The sequence below is a fragment of the Podarcis filfolensis genome, assembly GCF_964270895.1.
Source record: "Podarcis filfolensis genome assembly, chromosome: 1".
Lineage (NCBI taxonomy): Eukaryota > Metazoa > Chordata > Lepidosauria > Squamata > Lacertidae > Podarcis > Podarcis filfolensis.
Genome location: NC_139604.1, coordinates 92666209 through 92691638, shown reverse-complemented (window position 1 = coordinate 92691638; position 25430 = coordinate 92666209). Strand labels below are relative to the sequence as shown.

The window sequence follows — 25430 nt, the reverse complement described above, 5'->3', positions numbered from 1 at the left end:
CAACAGCAATTACTGTAACTACTGTTTATTCATACAGGCTGTAACCAAGCATTTTCAGTACATGGAGACAAGCAAGCTCAGAGACCTGAAGAGATCTACACATTGGGGGATAACAATCACTTTCATTTCAAGGCTCTTCAATCTTTTTCTTCTTCGGTAAAATGTTTTAAGGCTATTGCATTTTTTGATCTGACAGTTGCAGAAGGCCCCTACAGGACCTAAAGATCACAGCACCTCCGTTCAATACTCACCGTGTTAACAGTAGAAATTAGATCCTTGTGAGCCAGAATCTCAGCCTCAAATACTTGATGTTTCTGCAGAAGCTTCATTTTGTCACTCAGGTTGCTAAGATTTTGGAAAGATGGATCCTCCAGCTTTTGCATGCGCTCATCAATCCAGCTCTCTGCCTGTCACCAAAGAATCAATGTGGTTAGTATTTCACACATATTGCTGTTGCCTTCTATGTAACACTGACACCCTTGTGTCTTAAGTCACATGAATTTAACACAGTGGTTTCCCTATCAATCTAACTAACAAAGACAAAGATCACCCTAGTCATGTTCTGATAATCCAAGGACATATTCAAAACAGGCTAAATTTAATGAAAAAGTAAAGTGAGAATTGATCCTTGGTTGTGCTAACAAAAGTACAGATTCTTTCAGAATGGCAAGTTTTAACTTCTTCATATCTCCATGGCAAGAATGGGGAACCTGTGACACACAAACCCCAACATATTATTGGACTTAGAGATGACAGAGAACTCTGATGAAAATAGAAACAGGGGCAGAAATTGCTCGTTTGCTTATTTGTCTCATGTCCAGAACAGAAATCAATTTAGCAAATACAAGAGGCATTTGTTATCTTTTTGCTTTCACATTTGCATTGTGTTTCCTTTACAGTGAAATGAACGGGGTGGAACAACACATTGACAGTGTAACTTACCTAATTAATGTTATAAACTACCTAAGTTACATAATTTTGCCACACTGGTCACTGAGACAAATAACCCAGCTTCTTGTGTTAGATGAATGGCAGCTGGACAGAAATATTGCTGCATGAAGGCAATACAGGGTGGAACAGAAAACAATGCCTTATTACATCCCTAGTTGGACTACAATTCTCATCATCCCTGACCACTGGCCATGGGGGCTGGAGGAGATGTGCACAGCTTTTCCATACCTGCTCTATGGAGTTTTCAGACTACTGATACAGCTGGTCCACATAGCAAGCCATTCTATCAGAAAATAAAGCAGCCATTGGGTGATTGCTGTGAAATTATGTTCAGCCTCCTGCTTTTCATCCAAAGGGCCATAACCATCTAGGTAAGGCCAATGATGTGGATGCAGTTAATGGAATAGACACCCCCAAACCCAGCTGGGTGGTCATTCTGTGTGATTGGCCCTCCCTATATGGTTATCACTCTTGAAATGTTACAGAAGCATCATGGGATGACCTCCCCCCCCCAATAAATAAATGTGGCTCTCATAATGTAATATTCTTTATTATGTACCACATTCTTTGCACTACCATGGGTACATGATTAATAGAATTGGGCTTTACGGTACTTGGGAATTACAAAACGTAATCTTGGCAATAGCATCATTCTCACCTCTGACAGATTTTGGTAGAAAAGAGCCAGCAGAAGGGCTATCTGCAGTTTTTCTTGCCTACTTTGAGAGAGATCTTTGATGCATCTTCTTCTCTCTAACATGGCACTGAGCTTGAGATCGATCTGTTTTCCTTCCAGTTCACTGTCCTGCTGCAGCCTTCTTGATTGTTCTTGAAGAGACAATTCCTGAGAAGGAAACAAGCCTAAAATCAAAGCTGTGTGTTCATGTGATATACATAATCAATCAAGGGTTCCTGTTCTGTTCACAAAGTATTAATTTTTTCTACTGGAAGGAAATATAGGTGCAAAAGAGATCCTTAGAACTGCAAGTCTGAAGTTCAACCTAATGAAATTGGAGGGAATAAGAAATGCTGGATATTTGAAACTGCTGATTCTCTTTAGCCATCCTGGCTGCTGTGCCATAAAAACCATGTAGTATACCAGTGCTATTTTTCAAGAAAAATAAGTGCTGGAGGTCGCCATTATCTTCTCCCTTGTTCTCTTAGAATAGCAATGGCTCCTACCCGAGAGGTGTCGGAGCTGAGCTCCAGCTGAAAAACACCCTTATTATTCTTCCCATTCCTAGGGCTATACCTGTTGAAATTATTTTGTCTTCCCTCAAAATTTAGCAGATGTTTTGTCTCACGAAGAACTTCCAAAGACACTGAAAAAAAACGGATCCCCCAAATGCTGGTGTGAATCATTTCTTGTAGCCATGATTCTGATTGATTTCACTTAGCACAGAAATTATTCCAATTATCTTAACCAGTTCTTAACCACCTCTTAAGAACCAAACTGGGCATTTGCCTATAACCTAAATACACCTTCCTTTAAGGTCAGGGTCATATAAGTGTTTACCTTTTCAACCTGAGAGGCCAGAAGCTTCTCAAAAGCCTCGTGTTTCTTGATCTGCTGTTCCACCTCATCTACTGTGCTCCCAAAGTCACTGCTTTTCAAATATGTCTGTGAATAATGAAAATCACTTTTGGTTAAGATTGTTATATTTGATCAAGGAGTTATTGGGACATATCTTGTTACTTATTGGGACATATCTTGTTATATATTTTCTAAAGAACATACGTACATAGTTTGTCCGATCCATTGAAAGAGTAGGGACATCTGGGTACTCCTTGGAAAACCCCCACAACCTATCTTTTCTGAGACTATTTAAAATGAGGAACAAGAAATGTCTCTCATCACTCAGTGGAACGCTGGCATGCAGATGCATATTAATGGAAAGACATAATTCTTCAAATAACACCTGCAGTGGAATAGCAGTAGGCAGTAAAAGGGTTGTAAGATGGTAAGGTGTCACTGCACTACATTCTGTCTTTTGGCTAAAACATCTTCAAGGGATAAGGAATGTTGAGGAATGAGAAGATGTCAGGCTGTATTCATTAACAAACCTGAAAGTATATTTTACAAATAAAATGAAGATTGCGGATGGTTATTGCACTATTAGTCAAATCAATCACTCAGTGAGGCCATTTTAGCTGCATTGCTGGCTCAGGGAAATTTGGATGCCTGGAAGTTACAGTAGCAGATTTGTTGTTTGAAAATGTTATTTAGCTGCTGCTATTTTTCAAAGTCTACCTGCTTTCTTTTGTGATAGGACATGAAGTTGCACTCGTATGACTCAAAGGATGCATAACAGCATCTGTCTGAAGGTATGAGTGATAGACACAAAAGTATGGCAGTATGAAAGTGCCCTTTGGAGCCTGATGTTTTGTAGTTCTACATCTAAAACTCCAGTTTTACAGTGGTACCTCGGGTTAAGTACTTAATGCGTTCCTGAGGTCGGTTCTTAACCTAAAACTGTTCTTAACCTGAAGCACCACTTTAGCTAATGGGGCCTCCCACTGCTGCCGCGCCGCTGGAGCACGATTTCTGTTCTCATCCTGAAGCAAAGTTCTTAATCTGAGGTATTATTTTTGGGTTAACAGAGTCTGTAACCTGAAGCGTCTGTAACCTGAAGCGTATGTAACCCGAGGTACCACTGTATGTGGAAAAGTCAATTGCAGATGGACTGTGGGTCTATTTAAGCAAAACTAAACTGCTACCAGCTTTATACATCTGTGGAATTTTAAATGTCACACTGAAAGCTGTCAAATCTCTGCTGTTACTAAACATTGCATGGCTTCTGCTTGACCACAATTGCGTCAAAACAAGATGAGCTACATTAGCAGTAGCTCAGTTTTATACAGCTTGCGGCCTGGCAAGTTGAACGCAGTCCATCAGCAATATATTATGCTCCTCTTGATATCGTCTCTACTTTTGCACTCCCTAACAGCATGCAATGTAAATAAGGGATCTATTGAATCCTTGGCAGCCAGCCACACGTGGTTGGTGGGCTGCATTTGGCTTCATACAGACCACAGGTTGTGCAAGTCTGCAGTAATAAATCTAGCTAGTGTTGATGACATGCAGAAAAATGTATTTACTAAGTTGTCCTCAATAGCAGGAACAGATTCAGCTAGATCCTGTGCATGCTCACTTGGAATCCAGTCCTGCTGACTTCACTGAGACTCAGGAGCTGTACACCAGATCTAGTATTATATCAGATTGAGGGTGGAATAAGGCACATATTGATATTGTAAGATGCATTTTTTAAACGTAAATATGTGTGATTTTATTACTATTATTATACAGCTTAGCCCCCAAATAGGCTTCTAAGCAGTTTGCTGACATAAAAACCAGTTACATAAGCTTTAAAATATAAGCATTAACACATAAAATAAAATTAAACTACAGAATAAAGCATTTCCATATAACACTAAAATTTGCTTCCACAACATATCCACATCAGCATGTACCTATGATTAAAGACTGCATAACATGTTGCCATTTTCCTATATGGAAATAATATTTGCACCATAACTATCCAGCTGATGTGAAATGCAACAAATATTCGCAGAACAGCACTTTACACATTATTATAAATGGGATTTCCCACTCGCCCGCTTCAGATGCCACTTTCTCTCAAGCTGAGTAAGATTATAATGTGCTTGTCTGGAATACACATGTGCGCTTTCCACATAACGATGGGCGGTGACTCAACACATGTATTGGTCCTGCGTGACAGCCCTGTCCTAACACTCCACACACAGTGCCTGCAAGTGTATAAACTGTATGCACATATGCTGTGGGCATGGGGTTTATGCCCTTTTATTTTTTCAGGGTACAGGCCACACATTGAAAGCCTACCTGCATAAAAGCTTGCATGCCTTTAGGGTCTCTGCGCAGAAAGCCATATGAATGTGTAGAGCATTGGGACAGGGTAGTGAATGAGATTCCACTTCCTTCCCTCTTTCCCTGCATCCATATAGCACAGCTGTTTGCATCTGGCTTTGGGGCAGGGCTTTCTCTGCTCCATTCCAGGGACCACAACAACAGAATTAGGTTTCAATAAACACGCCGAGTCACATTTTTCTGTCATCATAAGAACATTTATTTTTGAAACATTTTTCCCAGGAAAATGAAATATTCTGCAAGGTATGGCATGGTGGCAATGTCAAGATGCTTGCATCTTGAGCCTACGTATAGAGATGAAGAATGCAGAGCCCCAGAATCATGACCTAAGATTAAATTCTACCCTTTGCCTCTCTGCTAGTCTCACTATGAAAACATTATGAAAAAAGACATAAGAAAAATCAGGTGATACTTCCCCCCCAAAAAACAAAACAACCTTTTTCATAAGCAATGACAAACATAATGAGATTACACAATGGACTATGGATGAGTAGAAATGTCTTTTGGTTTGGGGCTTTTCAACAGGTTTTAGATCATTTCAGCTGAATCCTGAACCTTTCCAGCAGCCACTCTGAGTCCAATGGTATAGGTGGGTTGTTATCTATTTTTAAGTTCCAGCTCCCAACATGCTAGCTTATATGCAAGGAGTCGGGAGACTTGCAGGCAAAAGAAAATGGTGGTGTTCCTTTTAAATTTTCACAATGACCCTCATCAACCAGGCTAGTAATGAGATTAGCGTGATATAGATTACCCACCACCACCAATGATATAATGACCGGTTTTCAGGTCACACACCCCTTTCTTCAGCTGGCTGACAGGCTAATATAGCATATACAGAAAGAAAAAGAAAACTTGCCAAGCACTTTAGCTTTTAAAGCATCCAGACATCTTTTCAATTATACCATTTAATGGGAATCTGGCAGAACCAGAAACTGATGGGATGAGAGACCTGTCAGTAGCCAGCCAGCTTTCAAGCCACATTTTAGTCAGGGGAAATTCAGCCATATGAGCTGAGTTTTGACATAACCAAACACACACAAATATTTTTCACTTAAAACTCATATTTTTGGGTCGTTCTTTCAACCCACATTTGTTTTGTTCCTGGTGAAAGCTAGAAGAAGTAAAATTCAAGCAGCAATTGACAAGTTAGCATCTAAAATTAGGAACACAGACAAACCTATCTAAAGAAAGGAGTGAATCTGCCCCCCCCCCCAGTCTCGCTGTTCGTAAGAAGAAACAAAGAACTTCACTTTAGGAAAACAAAACAGAATTACATTGGGTGGCCTTATTCACCACTACCAGAAAAAGCAACAGCAACAAAGAACAACAGTTGAACAGATACTAAATTCAAATTAAACATAAAAAATCACGGTTATGCTTGTTTTCATAGGTTTCTAAAATGGAATGGAAATCTTCACCACTCTCCGCCCAGCTCCAAAGGAAGCAATTTTTACAGAGATAGATGGACACCATGCACTCTCACCAGTTCTGTGGGATGCTGTACGTGCCTGCATGTTTGTCACAAGTGTATCTTGATCCACATTCCTTATAGTGTTTGGCTCCTTGGAAGGTTTTGACTGTGAATTCACATCATATTGTTGCAAAGGTTGGAATTCAGGACAGCAAACAGGGTTTATTGACAGTGAGAAGCCAGAGCCAATATAATCTGTCTGGAACGCTGGAACACCTGTGTTTGAACCTGACGCTCTGATGAAGACCGAAGGAGCTGGGCTTTTCCTGAATTCCTTTATCACTTGAATAGGGAAGGATGTCCAAGGGGTGGCAAGTATAAGGGTTATTTTGGAAACCTTATGGCAGTCTGGAATTATCCTAGCACTGGAGGTCCTCCCAAACTCTTTGCCGGTTGAATGACAGTTCTGAAAGACAACCAAATCAGGATCTAAACATGCATTTGCAACAGTCCTTTTGCCAACAGGATTATCTCCTTTAGACACTGTAGTTGGAGATAACCATATCTCTCTGGAAACTGTTTGCTGGGGAAGACCAGGGCACTTAGCCGTGGAGGTGACATGAAGCTGTGTAATCTGAAGATCTGCAGAGCTTCTTGAGGGGATGGCTTGATGGGTCATCTGAGGACCTGTTGCAAGACTGGAAGATGCTGACGACATGTTTTTTCGACGAGGTAAAAAAAGACTGGAATAACCATGGCTGCTCACTTGAGAAGAAGTCCTAAATGGCTTTACTGCTATACTGCAAGTTGAAATATAAAGCTTTACTGAAGCATGGAGATCTGGAAGCTGAGCTTTGCACGGGCTGTAACCATGCCGGACTGGCGGCTCTGAACTACAAGGTGTCAGAGCTGTATGTAGCTTTTTGCTCTGAGTTGGAATTGCACACAGAGAAACATCCAGACGTGATGTCCAACATGGTAGAGCTGTGGAAGCAGCAGCAGGTGGGAAAGGTACTGCAAACTGCATGGAACCAGTGTGATCAGTCGAAGAATGGCAAGCACTCCAGTCACATCCTGAGCACTGCTTGCTGGAGATGAGCGATGACTGGGCACCAGCACTGCTGTAACCATTGTACTGAGGATCTCTGTGAAGTGCAGGGCATGCCGACTTGATGCCAGGAGGATTAACACAACTGTTGTCTTTCCCGAAACCATTCCCCTTATCTGTATGTGCCAAGACTATATCCAGCCTTGAGCTGTAAACCTCAGAAGATAGCGAGTGAGACGGTGAGATGTCATTTCTTGGCAAGGTATCTGCGGGTGATGGATGAGTTGGGAAATACCAGGCTGAGTCTGATAAAATTTCTGCTGGTGGCATCCTCTGGAAAGAGCTACCCCAGACAGCTGATTTGGGGGCCAGCGATGGGGTCACTTGACTGGAAGACAACATAACTTCCACAGTTGAAATATAGATGGGTGTGGTCGAAGTCTTGCTGCGATGGTCCGGGCATGACATCCTGCAGTTTTAATCCTAAATTTGGAAGACCAAAGCTGGAGACGCTTCTGTGCTCTGTATTTTAAAGCACACTTTTCATCCTTTTTCTGTTGGCACTGGAAATTTCCATTCTCTCTTGGGTGTGAAGGAGAGGTGAAGAGCAAATAAATATTTCTCCAAAAGAAGAAGTGATACAGAATGAAGAAGGAGAAGCAGTATTCCTTCAGCACAACTGGCGGTATTATCCTTTCTGCAGCATGTCAAGAGAGTGCAGGAAGCAGACAGAGAGATGAACGAGAATGAGTCTCTAAACTAGTAGCGATGAGGCAGAAGTCAAACCAGAAATGCTATCCAAAGATGGATGCTGACCTTATTACAATTTCTCCAGATAAACGGATTAAGCGCCTAGCTCACCAGCACTTCCATTGCCTTGAGAACAGCAGATCGTAATGTGCTCTGCTGTTGTTAAAAGCAAGAGAGCTGTATTCCTCTCCCTCTCTCAGTCACTGCCTATCTGCACTCAGAATAGCAAGATCTCTGTTTAACAGGTCTTAGAAGAATTTCCTACAACCGTTCCAAGTAATGGCACACCAGAAAGTCAGTAATAAAAAAGATAGATGTTTGCCTAATTTCCTCCATATGTGCTCTTATTTACTTTAGAACTAAGCAATCCTAGGCTAAACCTTGCTGAAATCCTTCGAAGGCTTAAGTAACTTGGATGTAACCTAAGATGCTGGCACGCAGTCAATGCCGTCACACTGGCACAGGGAACGAATGGGGAAAAGTTCTCTTTCAGAATACTGCTGAATGCTTTTGACTATACACCACCGCAGGGGTAGCCTCTGTATCAAGGTATGCACAGCACGGCCCACGTGCAAAATGATGAACAGCTTGGGCTCTGCTTGTATCCACAGTGATTATAAAAAACACACATACCTATTCACATTCATGTGACTGTGTTTGTGACACCATCAACACCCCCTACCAAAAATACAGAGAATGACAAATTGCACACTGCCGAGTAAGAATGTTTTTCAAAAAGAGGATCGCTTGAGCCAACCAAAACTATGAACCTTTCTGCTAAAAGTAACTAGGAAGTTCCACCTGAAGCCTTTGTGGATGCAGTGAGAAAATGCAAATATTTAAATGCAACTTGGTCCTTCTAATGTGGGGTGGGGGCAGGGCGGGGCAGGGGGAGTCAAGGTCATATAACCAGGACTGGTTCCCCTTCCCCCAATTTCAGTTGTGTAAGAACATTTTTTTTCTACTTGGCAAATGTCTAGCATCCTGAGAATGCAGTCCTAGTGAGGTCTCAATGGAGATCAGTGTGAGAGCAAGGCTAGGGCCTCATACCTTCTCATTACTCCTCAGCAGTTCCTTTCACCAGTCTTGGAGCATGTTATCTTCACTTTGTGATGTAGCTAACTGCTGCTGTCAGTTTAAATAGCTGCTTCCTTCCCAAAGAAGGGACGCGGGTGGCGCTGTGGGTTAAACCACAGAGCCTAGGACTTGCCGATCAGAAGGTCAGCGGTTTGAATCCCCGCGATGGGGTGAGCTCCCGTTGCTCGGTCCCTGCTCCTGCCAACCAGCAGTTCGAAAGCACGTCAAAGTGCAAGTAGATAAATAGGTACCGCTCTGGCGGGAAGGTAAACGGTGTTTCCGTGCGCTGCTCTGGTTAACCAGAAGCGGCTTAGTCATGCTGGCCACCTGACCCGGAAGCTGTACGCTGGCTCCCTCGGCCAGTAAAGTGAGATGAGCACCGCAACCCCAGAGTCGGTCACGACTGGACCTAATGGTCCAATCCAATTCAAAAGTTCAGGTTTGTAAAATGAAAATAAAATAATAAACCTGACAGAGGCAGTGTTGCAGCTATCAAACCATCTTGTAATGAGACCCTCACGATAAGACTAGACTGACCAGACCAATCTAGGTCATGATCCAAACTGAATCTGGTGAGTCTTCTTTGGCATCCAAGTTCTATAAACTCCTCATCATTCCCTAGGCAGAAGTAGAGCTAATGGAAAAGTAGGGTTTTAAGTGATACACCATGTGTTCATTGCATTCTGCAGCAAAGGTCCAGCATGGTGAGTTGTATTAACATGGCATCAATGGCATGAGTATGTTAAATACATTAGCAACAGAATAAATAGATGAGAATGCGGAAAAAACATGGCATCGGTGAGCAAATGCACTATTACATCCTTAGTACGTAACTGTTTAGGAACTTTCCACAAAACGTTCCACATTTATAAGTCTGGAATGTGCAAAAGCTTCTCTAAGAAATGTTTCTCGCTTTATCAAAACTGTTTTGGCTTCCTCTGAAATTCCTCAGATGTTTCGCCCGAGGGGAAAACTTCACTTTGAACCCAGTGAAAACTTTTACGTACAGATGTAGTAGGTTTCAAAGTCACCCCCCCCCCGTGAATCATAAAAAGGTACATTTTATCTAATAAACACTCTGCATTTGAAGGTATGTTCTTGGCTAAGCCTGATCAGTAAATGCCGATTAGTGTGACACCATTAATATATCTATTTTTATGCACGCCTTCTCTTAATATATGTATTTTTGTAAACATTGTTTGGTTGGAGAACTTCATTGAAACATTTGGATAAGTGCAAATTTCAAAGGACAGCTGTGTTTTGGTTCTCATATTGTTTGGGAAAGTCTGAATTTGATACATTTGCCTCTAAATGCAATCTGAATTAATTTTCTCTCCCCCATTCCCTAGAGACAGTCTGCCCTTAACCATCACTGGGATGCTGTTTCTGCTAAGGCAGGGTTTGGGAAACTGTGGTCCTCCAGAAGTTGCTGGACTACAAGGTGTATTATCTCTGACCATGCTGGTTGGGGTTGATGGAACTGCACTCCAAAAACATTTGGAGGGCTGCAGGCTCCGCATAACTTTCTAAGGGCTGAGAAAAGGCAAGGAGCAGTGGGGCTCATGCAGCCCAACCAGAAGCATCTGGTGAAACATGGGTGGTTTCCTATTCTTTCCCTGGCAGAGCCCTGCAGCCACTGCTGGGCCACTTCCACTACAGATGATGTGAGCTGGAATCAACAGGATTCCCTAGGCAGCTTCATCTGAAGCTTAGTCCTCTGAGGTTCCAGTGGCTCCTCTGTTTCAGGGACAAGGACTTGATTTCAGTTGTATGCATAGGCACAACATAAGGTATTATGCTTAGGAATTGGAGCCTTGACCCATTCCTTCTAGGGATGGTGCTACTGGGTGAGGCAACTGCTGCCTGTCAGATTCAACATTTCCAGAGTTGTAGTTGTGTCCCTCAAGACCCCTGCTGCCCAGGAGGACTGCCTGCTGAGGGCCTGAAGGGCCCTGCCCTTGCCTCTCTCCACCTGGCTTGGGGCGGGGCTTGCCAGGCTTCATAAGGACTGCAGTTGCTGCTCAACAGAGAGGGCTCCTCTTTTAAATTGTTTTTAATTTTTATCTGTGTTGTTTTAGACTATCTTGGCTGTGAGCCCTGGAAGACCTGCACCCTGCCTTGCTGGCCCTTTCCCATCTGGCCTGGGAGAGTGGAGTGCTGACTGACTCCAGCTACAAAAGCTGAGGCTGTTGAACAGATTCTTGGGCTGGAATATTGTTTACGGGGAGTTGAGAGAGCTTGTTGCTGTTATTGATATTATTATTGTATCTTTAGTTTTAGATCTAATGATTTATGTGGAAATTGTTTCCATTTGGTTGTGTACTTTTTGATGTGTTTTATTTATTGTTTATGACTTCTGTTATGTTTGTAATTATGTAAATCTTGTCATGTTGTTAGCCACCTTGAGCATAGTTTCAACTATGGAAAGTTGGCATACAAATCAAATGATGATGATGACTAGGCATTGATTATTGGTGTTCATGGTGCCTTGGTCAGTGGAGGTGCACTAGGGGTGGGGAACTTCTGGCCACGCTTGGTCCACCAGGCCTCCCTTTTAGCCCACTAGGCTATTTGGGGCAAGTGATGATTAAAAGATGAGCAGCCCTGCCAGGGGTGTGGAGATCTGACCCTCTGGCCAGAAGAGGTTCCTCACCTCTGAGGTAAGCCATAGCCATTGTGGATACTAGTCATTTATAGCCTTATCTTATTTTAAAGTCATCTAAGTTAGTGGCCATCCCTACTTCTCGATGGAGCGGATTCCATAGTTTAATTATGCACCGTGTGACTGATTTGTTAAGTCTTTCAGATACCACGAGATTCTGCTGTTTTATGTCCAGCATTGCCATCACAAGCGTGTGTGTGTGTGTATACAAGGTAGATGACAACGCTTGCCCCATCCAGCTCTTCTTCACATCCCATCATACTGCCACCGTTTACCTACCTCTTGTGAGTTTGAGATATTTTCTAGGTGCTCACAGTCCCTGTAAAACATCTGCAGAAGGTGGATCTTCTCCAGCCATTCCTTCTTCTCTGCCCACTTGCGGTACACGTTGTCCTTTTCTTCCAACAGTGCCTGCAATGTGCCTTGGATCTGATATAAGAAAACAACAGAAAATGTCCATGATAATCCACAAAACAGTGTGAGTGATGCTTGTTATGCGTCAGACTTGGCTATGCTACTAGGGCTCAAGATTTTTATAAAAAAGGAAACAACTCTCTGTTTTCACAAACCTGGATCTGGATATGTTTCAGTAACCCATTTTCCCTCTGAGGAACATTCAGTCATTATGATTATATCTTCACTGATGGTTTAATTGCAGCACATACACAAAAGGGATAACCGGTTAGGAAGGCAACCTCTAGAAACACTGGTGAGCAATGTGCATTGATGATGAGTCCACATTATGCCTACGTACATCTTTCGTTGGCATTTTCTGTTCCAGCAGCAGTTCTTGTCCCAGCTGTAGCACACGTTCATACATGTCATCACGGGCCTCAATCTCTGCCAACAGCTGCTGGTGCTGAGTCAGCTTCAGATCACTAGTAGATATGTCTCGAATTTTGTCCTCCATCATCATTTCTCTCATCATTTCTGATGCCCAGGAGGAATAGTCTCGTGCCTGAAAGCCAAGACAAAAATAAGAGATGAAGGCCAAGGATTATGGATTGTATCCACCTGTGCCATGCTCAGACCCACTGAAAACAATGGGAGTATCTGAAGTCCATTGATTTCAATGGGTCTAATCCCAAGTAGGATTTAACCACTACAGCTTGGATTGGCAATGTTGAATAAATGGATGGGAAATGAAAATGACAGCTAGAATAAGCCACCTGTGGCTGCTTGTGGCACTGATGAGAGTTTCATAGCCTGCTGACATCCCTTTCTTTACATGGAACTTTTGTGGTCACCCTGTTTTGCTCAAAGTATGCTCTTGCAGTTTCTCTGAAGCCAGAGCTAGGAAGGGGTGTCCCTAGACTTCTTACAGATGGATTAACACCAATGTTAATGTCATGACGAGCTGTTCCATAGAACACACACCTTGGTAAACAATATGAAATAAATGCATCTCTGTATTTTTACAGTGATATTCTGGGATTTTCTGTTTGCAATTGTGGGAATAAATCATCCAGTTTTCTCTTCTGATCCACTTAAAGTTTCTAGGAGATGACTTTTGCTCTATGAAAATTGTTTGTCTCTTTCTCTGTATACATATGTGTGTGTTCTCTACTGATTGCCACTGGTGTGCAACATCTGACTGCCTAACACTTGCATGTTATTCTCAGAGGCCAAACACTGCATTTCCTTTGCTATAGAGTACACACCAGTGCTTTTTATTTTCATTTTAAAGAAAAAAGTGGTGGTACTCACCAGGAAGTTGTTACAATAAGTGCCACACTTTTAGCATTTGAAAAAAAGTGTCGTACTGCATATCTTTGAGTACCCCCAGAAAAAAGCACTGAACATCATTGATATAAGCATGTATAGGCCTCATGATCTTCTCTGTCCCCTAAGCAACCCTTACATGTCTCCTAATGCAGAGTACAGTGGTACCTCGGGTTAAGAACTTAATTCGCTTTGGAGGTCCGTTCTTAACCTGAAACTGTTCTTAACCTGAGGTACCACTTTAGCTAACGGGGCCTCCCACTGCCGCCGCACAATTTCTGTTCTCATCCTGAAGCAAAGTTCTTAACCTGAGGTACTATTTCTGGGTTAGCGGCGTCTGTAACCCGAGGTACCACTGTACTGCATTAGATATATTAATACACCCACCTATTAACTCTGTGAAATTAGTTTTTGTGTGTGTAATTGAGAAGTGTAGAAAAAGTCTGATGAAAGATTGACTTCAATTTCTACCACACTGAAATGCTCACCTGTGTTTGAAAGTGGTACAGTCTGCAGGCTTGTTCCAACTGCTCCCTGCATTGCTCCACTTTGCACCTCAAGGACTCCCAGTTCTCTACCACTGCCTGCTGCTTTTCTTGTATCTCCTGCATTTGACTTTCGGAGCACCGGCAAAGCACGCCATCTGCAGCATCAATCAGTTCTTGCAGCTGCAGAAAAAGAATAAGGAGGATGCCATAGCACACGTACAGGAAGGGAGGGCACCAGAGAGTCTCATACTCAGCCTTCTTGAAAAACCTAACCTAATAACACAACTATGAAATCATATTGTGGAGAAGTGGGTAACTCCCCCCCCCCCAAAAAAGTGTTTTTATTCTAGTTTCACAACAAGAAATTCAATAAACTCAGTGGTGGCAGGTCTGATGAAAATAAAAAAGCAGTAGTTTTGTCATGCAAATGGGAAGAAAGACAATCAGATTTTTTTCCAAATGTCTAGTTATTGTTTATCTTACAAGATAATGAGCAAATTATGAGATGCTAGAATGGGCTTTGGCTTCCAATTGCCACCTGTGAACTGCTATGTATCTTACCTGTTGCTCATTCCCAGACAGTTCATGCTCGAGGGTTGCAAGTTTGCGTAGCTGGGACTGTACACCACCCAGGTCTCTAGCAATGTCATCAGGGATGGCCTTGGACTTCTCCTAATGAAATAATATGGGGAAGCTTGCCGTTAATGGGTTGATTATTTGAAACAAAGTGGAAATATATTATTATTATTTCATTCACAAATCACTTCCTATGAAGCATCTTGAAGCATCTTGATTCTGGTGCCGGCAGCAAACAGCTACGTACAGCGCATGTGCACCGTCACATGCATGCGTTGTATGTAGCGCTGCTGCACATGCACTGTATAGCGGTTTGCTGCCGGCGTCGCTCCAGCGCCGTACAGACAGTGACAGGATCCTCTGCTCATGGCTGCAGCCGTGAATGGAGGATCTTTCACATGCGGCTGTGGTGGTGACGAAGGGATCCTGGCACCATCCGTACCGTGCAGGTACCGTCTGTACTGGAGAAGCACAGGCAGCAAACCGCTATATGGTGCATGTGCGGCATCACTACATACGGCGCATGCGTCATACGTACCGATGCTGCACACGTGCCCTATGTAGCGACGCCCGCCCCGGGTGTCACGCCACCTTCCTTCGCCCCTGCCCCCTCATGCAGTGTACATCAACCAGTTTGGTATGTCAGGGATGAGATAATCTTACAGGCATCCAGGTCCCAAATGGTATACGGAAATGGAAGGCTGAGCCACAGTATATGTGTCAGAACAGCCAGGTGTACTTATACACATATTGTTCCCATTCACAGATAATATGGAGGTTGTTTTTTCCCCATAAAGGGAAGCACACTGATGAGGAGAGCTAAACTCTTCCCACCTTGCCTCATAGCACCCCACTGCATAAAACACTTTGTTCCCCAGCCCAGCCCTATTGCTGGAATTGAGCCAGTCTGAATGAGGTTAGGGAGGGAGAGTTCAGCACCTTCATCCAGGCAAACCAATTACCAAGCCTGGGATGTGCATGGAGCAAGTGTGTGAATAAATAGCTTATTTATATTTAGTTTATCGACTGCTGTTTTTCGGTTTTGCTTTTACATGCTTATGGCCTATCTAGCTACCTATCATCATCATCTGTCATCATCTATCATCTATCTATCTATCTATATCATACTGTAATTTTACATTTCGTTGCTGTTACTGTCATGGCCTGGTTGGACGAAGAGGGAGGAACCAGCTGGGGAACCATCAAGGGAAGAAAGCTCAGAGCCTGGGTAATAGTGGTGGGACAACAATGAGTGGTCAGAGGGAGAAGACTGGGAAGAGGAGGTGTCAGAAGCTGAAGAGGCAACAGGGCTTAGTGAGCTGGGAGAGTCTGTGGCAGAGAGTAGCTGAGAATCAGAGGCAGAAGCTGAAGCAGGAGGGTAGGATGAGGGAGGCCAAGAGGCAGAGATGAGTCAGGCTGCTGAAGAGTCACAGGTGCCTCTCCTTCCTGCTATGACAAGCTCCCCTCCCTGCTTGTTTCCCAGAACAAGGAGGCATGAAAAGGGTGGAAAGGTTGGCTGCATGCAGGCATAGTCTCCAACTGCTTGAGAAAAGCCCTGGAGAAGAGGGGACTTAGACGGCCATGAAGAGATGGGGACTTTCAGTCTTGGAAAACTGATTTTCATGGAGGAAGACCACCAGGCATGATCTGCTCTGCTCATTAGGCCTGACACTTGTCCACGTCTGTGGAGATTGTGTTTTTGCTAATGAAGTGTTAACTCCATTTTTGAACTGTGTGATTCACACTCCTGTGACAGTTACCCATATAAGGTGCCAAGTATGGGAAAGCCAGGATAGATTATGCTAATGCATATGCATAACAATATTCTCTTCACAGCTAATGTGGCCCTCAAAGGACACAGTAGATGGGCAGAAACAAAATACCCAATCCATATATTTTCCAGCATGATTATAACCTCAGTGTGGACAAGGGCTTCCATCAGGTCTTGCAGACACTTGTGTATTGACTCAGCATCTTGTAGTCGTTCGCCTTGAAACTTTATCATCTTCAGCAATTCATCCCAATTGTTCCTGATGAGGGAAACAGGTTGAAAAACATGAAATGGAACCAGTGCTGGTTCTAGTTGTTTATGCATGCTGAAAGCATCTTTAGACAACTTGAAATATTGTCGATCCCAGACTCATGGCTTAGCACTTCTACAACAAACACATGTTATAATCCAGCAATGGGGATCTGTCAATGGGCCAGCTCCTTATCTCCTCTCCTGATAACTATTATCAGATGATATAAATACACCTTGCATCATAATTATATCAGGTGATGGTCACTGAGACTTCACAGCAGCATGCAGGATTGCAAACAGACCTGCGTGGTGCTTTGGAGTGCCACTGATTAGTAGGCTTGAAGTCATCACCTATCAGGTGATGGGCAGTGACTTAAAGCCTGCTTTTTGCAAGGAATGACTACATGATCGGGTTCCTCATGGGGAACTCCATTGCACAGCTGATCCAGCCACATCTCTGCTTGCCCCACACCTGACATCACATATGATGTCAGGTGTGGGATAAATGGGTGTGGTTTGGGGAAAAACTGCCTCATGGGCCAAATTGGCCTGTGGTCTGGAGGTTCTAGACTTCTACTATGAACCATCAGACAGGCCTCGGTTGGTTTCAGTACATGGTTTGTCTGGAGATATTTAAACCATGAGCCTGAGTTTGAACAACATGTTAAGTCAAACTATGGCTTAGTGCAGCAGCAGAATGACTAGAGGAAGAAAGCAGCCGTGGTTTCCTCTCACCCATGTCCTGAGTGTTTCCATTTTTCCTTGTTTGTGCTAAGCCATTGCTTGGCTTAGTGTTACATGAAAACTGGGCTGGTATGCATAGTTTTGTACAGTATCTATTGCTTGCTTTTCCTCTAAAGAAGTCCCAAACAATGCAACCTTTCTTCAAGGTAACACAGTTAGCTAGGAAAGGTTCAGCCTCCAACAGCTGTAGCTAGTTTTGTCCTTCTTTACCGCTTCCTGTTCCTAGGCATAAAGTGGTGTTGGGAAGAAGACTCCCTTCCACTGTTGTCTTAGAGGACAAGGCCAGTCCCCTATGCACACAACTCTGAAGAGTCAATGAAACAGTTCTTTGGAATGGTCAACTGTCAGCTGATCAGTATTTCACAAGTTAGTGATGAATCAGAAGGACCAGTTTGTGTGTCAAAGAAACCATAATGAAGATCATTTCAGAAAGCTTTTGGTCTTTGAGATCTTTCTTATATATTATTTAATTAGCAAGGATCTGGCTGTGGCCATTTCTTATTTCCCTGCCAGAAGAGAAAGCCAAGGTGACAGAAGGTCTCCTCTTACCGCAACTGTTTCTGTTTCTTCCGAATCTCCCGGGATTCAAAATGGCCATGGTCCACCATATCCTCTGCTAGCTGATAGGATGCAACAACTCTCTTGGCAGCAACTTCCATCTGGTGCTGGAGCGTTTCATATTTGGCACAAAGATGCTTTCAGAGAAAACAATGAGTGAGCAGGCAGAAGAAACACACACTGTTCTGGGACAAACACACACACACATTTAGCTATCAGCATCGTTCCAAACATTCTGTGTTGCTCTGACTTTTCATTCAATTAAATCTAGCAATAGCTCAGCCTTGCTCTCTCCCAATATATATGACATCTTCAGGTGAGTTAGTAGTCTCCTATGGCTCAGATGCATGACTTCTACCCAGCAGGACCTGTGTGTTTAGTATTGTGGCCGCAATTTTATGGAAATCCCTTCCAGTTTAGGTCAGACCGGCCCCAATTAGGTCAGACTACTACTACTACTACTTATTCTTCTTCCAGCAGATGGGAAGTTTCATTGTACTGAGTCTCCTGTGCACTGCTTAGAGACTGCTGCGATTAAGAAGCATACCAATGGTTGAAAATAAATAAATAAGTAAATAAATAAATAAATAAAGTTAGTTGCTGATCTTACAATGTAAGTTCAAAGTACATGGGAGTTCAACGGGCTAGTTCAGACATCTTCAACCGGTCGACCATGATCGACAGGTAGATCCCCGGGTGATCCTGGTGGATTGCAGTCGATATTAAAAAACTGGGGAATTAATGTCTCCGCTCTCCACCCCCTCACTCTGTCTCTCTGTCACATCACGTGGGCAGCTGTTTGGCATCTGCTTTTGCGCTGCGTTGTGCGTTGGTTAGTGGCGGATTTTTTGTTGAGTGATTTATGGGCACTTGCTCCTAAAAAAAGCTCAATAACTCTGGGCAATCCCACCCCACACATGCTAATCCTCCCTCCAATGACAATGGTAGATAACTGCCAGGTTTTTTTTATACTGGGAGTAGATTGCAGTCTCTTGGGAGTTGGACGTGCCTGGGCTAGTCTATAATGACTAGAACACTGCCTTTGACTTTTAAAGCCCTTCAGAGATTGGGAATGGGATACCTGAAGGACCACTTGTCTCCACATGTCACTGTCTATCAACAAAGGCACTTTGTCAGGTTCCTCCATTATCTAAGGTGTGACAAGGGGTGGCTAAAGGGGGAAAGAACTCACTTGCAGAACCCTGATTATGGAATACTATCTCCAGGGAGGTTCTCCTAGTGCCTTCCTTGGTGTCATTTTTGTGCCAGGCAAAGATCACTTTTATTTTCCCATAAAAAAAAAATAAAATCTCTCTACATTGCTTTTATGCTGCTGTTGTCTTTTTTATTTTGGTAGATTGTTTTTATACTGCTACTTTAAAGGTAAAGGTAAAGGTACCCCTGACCATTAGGCCCAGTCGCAGACAACTCTGGGGTTGCACGCTCATCTTGCTCTATAGGCCGAGGGAGCCGGCATTTGTCCGCAGACAGTTTTTCCCGGTCATGAGGCCAGCATGACTAAGCCGCTTCTGGTGAACCATAGCAGCGCACGGAAACACCATTTGCCTTCCCGCCGGAGCAGTACCTATTTACTTGCACTTTGACGTGCTTTTGAACTGCTAGGTGGGCAGGAGCTGGGATTGAACAATGGGAGCTCACCCCGTCGTAGGGATTCGAACCACCGACCTTCCAATCAGCAAGCCCTAGGCTCAGTGGTTTAGACCACAGCACCACCCATGTTCTTTAGATTATGCTACTTTAGCGCTACTTTAGATTATGCTTATTTAATATTCCTGTTTTAATGTTTTTTTTAAAAAATATTTAAGTTATCCTGTGGAACTTTTCAAAGGTGAAACATAATACAAACACAGCAGTTGCTGCTTTTCAACCTTGGTTAAACCACCCATCCGCAAATTACAAATGTTTGTTGGGAAACAAAAACCGAGAGTGTTTCAGAAAGGATTATCAACCAGGTTAATTATAACCCTTCAAACTTATTTCACTCAGGCATACTGTTTGTACTTTTCTGCGTGGCTTACTCTGTCATTTGAAAAACATCCCTGAAATTATCGTATCATTTCTTCATTGACATCTTACAAAGGATTTGGCATAATGATTAATCATAAGTTGGCCACAATGGTTTCACCACTTGCACAATCCATCTTATGTCTGCTAGATTCCTAAATTGTCAGCTTGCTAAAGCTAACAAAACTAATTCACTTCTTGATATTACACCTAATCCTCTTTATGAAGGCTCATCAGAGCTTCCATTAAAATATTTTGGTGTAACAAAACTTTGTTAAGCAGGGTGCATTTTAATATATCTTGCTGTCTTTATAATATAACTTACCAGGACATGTTCATAACTGGTCCCATAGCCATCGGAACTGGCTACCTGCTTCTGCTGACTGATCCAGTCTTCCAGATCCTCATATTCCCTCAGAAAGTCATGCAATGTAAGAGTCTCCTCCAGCCTTTTGCCCCTTTTTGGAGAGAGAAATAGATAATAGCAGCAGTGCTGTCAAGGCAGGACTTTTGCAGCAGATGTCCAAGGCTGCACTCAACAGAATGACCAGTTGGGCTGGCTGATCACATTTTGAAGTAAGTGAAATAAATGAACCATCTAAAGGGGCTGGAGGGAAATCCTAAGACCATTAAATCCAGTGTCTAAAATTACCTGGGAACTATACAAATGCAGTTGAGATATGTCTCTTCTCCAAAGTCTGTTGGGGATCTTGCATAATTGCTAGAGAATGTACTAAATTCAGTTGAGATACACACTTTCTCCTAGGCCTGTTGTGCATATTGTGCATATTGACTGGGAAATGTGCACAATTCTCTCTTCATGGGTGTATTATGTATACATTCTCCATGAGGTCTGGTGAACGTGTACAGTGGCCAGTTGATATGCTCTTTAACCCCACCTTGCACTGCATATATATCAATATCACAGGTATACTTAAGGAAATTGATTCCTTTGAATTTTCAAGAGAACTGACTTGACCTACATATCCAAGACTAAAGTATGAATCACAATGCAATTATATTGGTATTTCTTATAATGTACCTTTTCTTTTACTATTTCTGTAAGCTACTTTGAGATACGTAGTGAAAAATGGGGTATAATTTCCTGTAATAAACAAACACTGCAACCTCTGTCCAACAAAGTCCTGTTAGCACAAGGACTTTCATTTGCATAGTGGGACTTCTGCTCCCTGCACACACACCCCACCAATATTTTCTGGGAGTTCTGTCTGGAACAATGCCTCTTTCTGGAGATTTGATGGAGGAGAAGTACATCTGCTGCCTTCTAAGAGTGCTTGCTATTTGTCTCCACTTGGTAAATAAAACAAATCAAAACATTATAGGTTTCCAATACTCTCTCATCCACAGGAAACCAACTCTGAGTAGTACTAATGATTCAGGGATTGTCCAATGTTCTGAGAAGTAGGAAGTGTGGAACAATATGTACTGTATATGCATTCATCAACATTATATTGTGAACCACCCTGTGATCCTTAGATGAAAGGTGGTATAGAAATTTAAGAAATAATAATAATAATAATAATAATAATAATAAGAAGAAGAAGAAGAAGAAGAAGAAGAAGCAGCAGCAGCAGCAGCAGCAGCATGATCAAAAGCCAGGGCCAGCTCAAGATATTTGTGGCCCATCATGAATTATGAGATGTCCCCCACTCCCATTCCATTTCTAGAAGCTGACTGGACTGCCAGCTGGATCTTACTTCAACACTTGATGTCAATGGGATGGCATCTTCCAGCATACCCGAAGGCAGCAGGCTAGTTTAGGGGTATCTGATAGGCCTGTGGCACACATAGCTCTGATCTCCAACAGAGGGCAACAGCCGAGTTGGCAGGGCTCGGGAGAAATTACTGTCCCCCAGCATCTGCTGCCTGAGGCAATGGCTTCACTCTGCCTAACGGCAGGGCCATCCCTGCCTGAAAAGCCTCTTGAAGGGATCAGAAGCTTTGCTATTGATTTTCATATGGTTTGGCAGAAGATCAAAGCCCAACAAAACACCATACAAAGAAACTGGGACTGTTATTTTCTTACCTTGCTATGGCCATATTTTGCAACTCCTGAATCTGTGACTGAACTTGTTCCTGAGGTGCGTCAACTTCATCATAGTGGATGGAGCCAGAGAGGGGCAGCGTTTTGGCAGTTTCGCCTAGTTCCATTACTAAATTCTGATAGATGTTGATTTCATGCTCCAGGGCCTAATAGAAAGCAAAGTGAGGCCAAACATACAAAGTTGAGAAGCAACAGCTGAGGTGCGAATATGAGGCTAGAAGTTTTATTGATAATACTATATTCATCATCATACATGTTATATATTATGTATTTCTATACAGTTTATATTTGATTCGACAAATGCTTCAACAAACATCAAATAGATTGAGACTAAAACAAGGGTATTGAGGCCAGACATTTTCCAGCAGATTTATTCCTGGCAAAAGCAAACAGTCTGCGTATTTAATTTTTGCCACCTTCAGGCAAACTGCAGGAGCCAATTAATATACTGAATATATGGATGACTCATTATTGGAAAGGCTAAGCTATTGCCAGAAGAATTATAGCTGTTTTCCAACTAAGGAAAGGGCATTATCACTTCATGATTAAATCTTACAGAACTGGTTCTGGGGGCAGAAATCTTACATATGGCAGTCTAGCAGGGCTCTATAACACAGGCCTGCAGCAAGGGTTCTCCTAGGACAAAGGGAGAGAGGGTGGGGGAGATTCTGGGGACTGGGGTGCACTTTGAAGGACCACATGCGGTTGATTCACTGTGCTGGAATATTATATAACATTGACCTGCTATACCTTGATCAAGACAGAGCCATTTTAAGTTTAGCCTCCACAATGTGTGCGTCCATTGGGCAGGCATCCTTAAAGGTAACCTCAGGCTAGGAAAGAAACTATTTAACCTCTTCAATAATACCTGCTACATTCATTGGGGCAGGGGTGGTGGGGGAGGAAGACTGTGCACAGAATTACCTTATGTTTCTTAATGAGTTTTTGAGTTGCAGCGCCATCTTTGCCACACTCTTTGCTGGTTACCAGTGGGAACTTCTCTGCTACCCAACTCTCCAGGTCCAAGATATCTATTAAGTACTTTGTAATTAAAAAAAATAAAAATAATGGTTATTGTTATTTTTCTCCCTAGGGAAACTTTTCCTGCAAAATACTATTGTTACAAGTTAAAAAGCAATCGATTCCGTGGGCAAAATGAGAAGCTTGTTGAAATACGCAAAATAGAGGGTGGAATTCAACGTAGCGCTAAGGAGATCATTCTGTAATCTCTCCTTTCATCCAGCATGTGCGGTTTTGGGGGTTCTGACAACCGTCTGGAGAAAATCTGAGGGAAGGATGTGGAATGGGAAGAAGCAGGGAAATCGCTCTGGCAGAACCCCTTCATCTCCATTCCAGATTGCAACTAAGCCTAAGAATATGTGATTGTAATAGCACAGATTCTGTTCTGTTTATCCCTGCCTCCACTTCCCTTTTCTGTCACTGTCTCCCTTTTGTTAATTTTTTTTCGATTATAGTCTCATTTGAACAGGAATATGTCCTCTTGAATTTTATAAAGACAACAGTGGTAACCCCACATTTGCAAACTGTTACTCAGTTGCAGCAGACACACAGAGTTCATTCAAATCCTATAGACCTTTGGCACCTTGTGCACTTAAGGTACATGGCTTGTAAACTGAGTGAAATCAATTTATAGTGAAATATACCTGATGGAAGGCAACAGATTGCTGTAGCTGCTTGATTCTTTCCTCACATGCTTCTTCCAGCTCCTGCCAGCTTTTGCTCATTTCCTGGCACTTTTCCTTTACTCTCTGAGATGGGACAGGCTTGCTATCTGTCATGGCTCTTCCCATCTCCAAAACCCTAGAGACCTGCTGCTTGTGAGCATTCACTTCTACCTGCAATTCCTAGTAGAAGAAAAACATGCAGAAATGCCATGGAAAGGTGAGAGGTAAGGGCTAAAAGCAGTAAAAAGAGGCATTTATAACAACTTAGAAGGTGCTTTCCATTTTCCAGAGCCACTAGGTTACTTCTGGAGTAAAACCCCCAAAAGTCTAAAAGGTCAAGTACTATTTTAAAAATAATAATGTAGATGTTGATCATCCAAATGCTTCGAAATTCATTTTTGGAAGGGGAATCTCCTTGCAAATTAATTTTGGAAAAGGAACTTAGGGAGATATATGGTAGGAAAAACACACATTTTGTGGGGCTGGAGTTCTGTGGGGTCTAAATGTTATAGGAGTGCAGAAGTGAAATTAATTTGTAAACAGAAAGATCTTTTCAGCATGTGTGGGAAAGAGGAGTGAAAATCATTTGCCATGTAAGATATAAGAAAAGCTCTGGTGGATCAGACCGAAGCCCTATCTACTTGAGTATCCTGTTTCCTGCATTGGCCAATTGGGGTATGAGAGCAATAGCACTTTCTTTCTCTTGATCCCCAGCAACTAGCAATTGAGAACATACTGTCTCTGATCAGCTTTCTGACTAGTAGCCACTGATAGCTAGAAACAGACAGGCAACATTTAGTAGGATAAATTATTCTGGAAAGCTGAATGCTTGGTGGATTAAAGTTACTACCCTATTTCTTAACTCCTAACAAAGAATTGGTGGTTTTCTATTTGCTACACATTGGCTTTAGCACAGGGTGCTAAATATGGCCTTTATCCAGCAAAAATAAAATCAGGAAATATGTCTTTTGGTTTCTGAAATTTTAGAGAGGGATTGCCATCCTGCATTGCCTTTTTCAACCATATGTGGTTTTTTAAATTGCTGTCATGTTGAAGCATAAACTTTTAAAAAACTTCCTGTCACTCATTACACCAGAGCTAAGTTTAAACATGTGTCTTATGTTCTGAATATTGTCAAGCTGAGGTGTTTCATTCTGACATTAATTTTCGAGAGAAGAAAGTAAAAACAGATTATTTGCGTAACTTCTAAAATATGTTGGCAATGCAAAGTCGCGCCGGTCTCCCAAGGGTTGCGCAGAGCTGCCTGCATTCTGAAGCCTGGGGTGCGCTGAAGAGCGCGCCTGGGCTTCGCGCAGCTCTCCACAAGCCTGGGGAGACCGGGGCGACTTCCCGCCGGGCTCCCTAGGCTTGCGGATAGCAGGCTGTTCTCGGGGCTGGGGTCGGGGGAAGCTCGGGCTTCCCCCGTGCCAGCCCCCCCCCCAAAACTAGGTGCATCCTATGGGGCTGTGCGTCCTATGGGGTGAAAAATACGGTAGATTTCTTGGGCATTTTGGAAGCACCAAATGTTTGGATGTTTTTATTCTATGCTTTTAAAATACTATATATTTTCATTACTGCATTTTGTTCCTGTTGTAAATTGTTTCTGAAGTTTTTGTTGCGGAAAGTAATAAAGTCAACAAACCTACCCTAAGGAAATTTGGTTTCTTTTTTCTTCATTTCCACTGTGAATTCTATGCTTGCTAATCTCTGTGCAGTGCAACTAGTAAATGATCCAACT

The 25430-nt window shown here is 42.7% G+C and overlaps 2 protein-coding genes across 3 annotated transcripts in view; both read right to left on the bottom strand.

Annotated features, from left to right (window-relative positions):
* The window catches only part of SPTBN5 (spectrin beta, non-erythrocytic 5), a 101699-nt gene that overhangs the window by 38949 nt on the left and 37320 nt on the right, over positions 1-25430 (bottom strand). For both annotated transcript variants that reach the window (XM_083606104.1, XM_083606103.1), the window contains exons 25-37: positions 23672-23872; positions 22932-23048; positions 21990-22153; positions 20268-20400; positions 17909-18054; positions 16508-16622; positions 14578-14688; positions 14017-14196; positions 12561-12764; positions 12086-12235; positions 2468-2572; positions 1610-1795; positions 252-407 (exon numbers count right to left, since the gene is read on the bottom strand). In XM_083606104.1, the coding sequence (XP_083462230.1) occupies positions 252-407; positions 1610-1795; positions 2468-2572; positions 12086-12235; positions 12561-12764; positions 14017-14196; positions 14578-14688; positions 16508-16622; positions 17909-18054; positions 20268-20400; positions 21990-22153; positions 22932-23048; positions 23672-23872 (1968 nt within the window). The remainder of the gene's footprint in view (positions 1-251; positions 408-1609; positions 1796-2467; positions 2573-12085; positions 12236-12560; positions 12765-14016; positions 14197-14577; positions 14689-16507; positions 16623-17908; positions 18055-20267; positions 20401-21989; positions 22154-22931; positions 23049-23671; positions 23873-25430) is intronic.
* LOC310759646 (uncharacterized protein) lies at positions 4795-8475 on the bottom strand. The gene is made up of 2 exons (XM_083607186.1): positions 6342-8475; positions 4795-4973 (listed from the first exon to the last, which is right to left on the bottom strand). The coding sequence occupies exons 1-2, from the start codon at positions 7783-7785 to the stop codon at positions 4810-4812; spliced, it is 1608 nt and encodes a 535-aa protein (XP_083463312.1). The 5' UTR covers positions 7786-8475; the 3' UTR covers positions 4795-4809.

Excerpts from the sequence above, each read along its gene's own strand:
- LOC310759646 (XM_083607186.1), bottom strand. The coding sequence starts at position 7,785 with ATGTCATGCCCGGACCATCGCAGCAAGACTTCGACCACACCCATCTAT. Across the intron at positions 4,974-6,341 it reads TACAGCATCCCACAGAACTG|AGAAAGCCCTGCCCCAAAGC; the intron begins GTGAGAGTGCAT and ends GGAATGGAGCAG.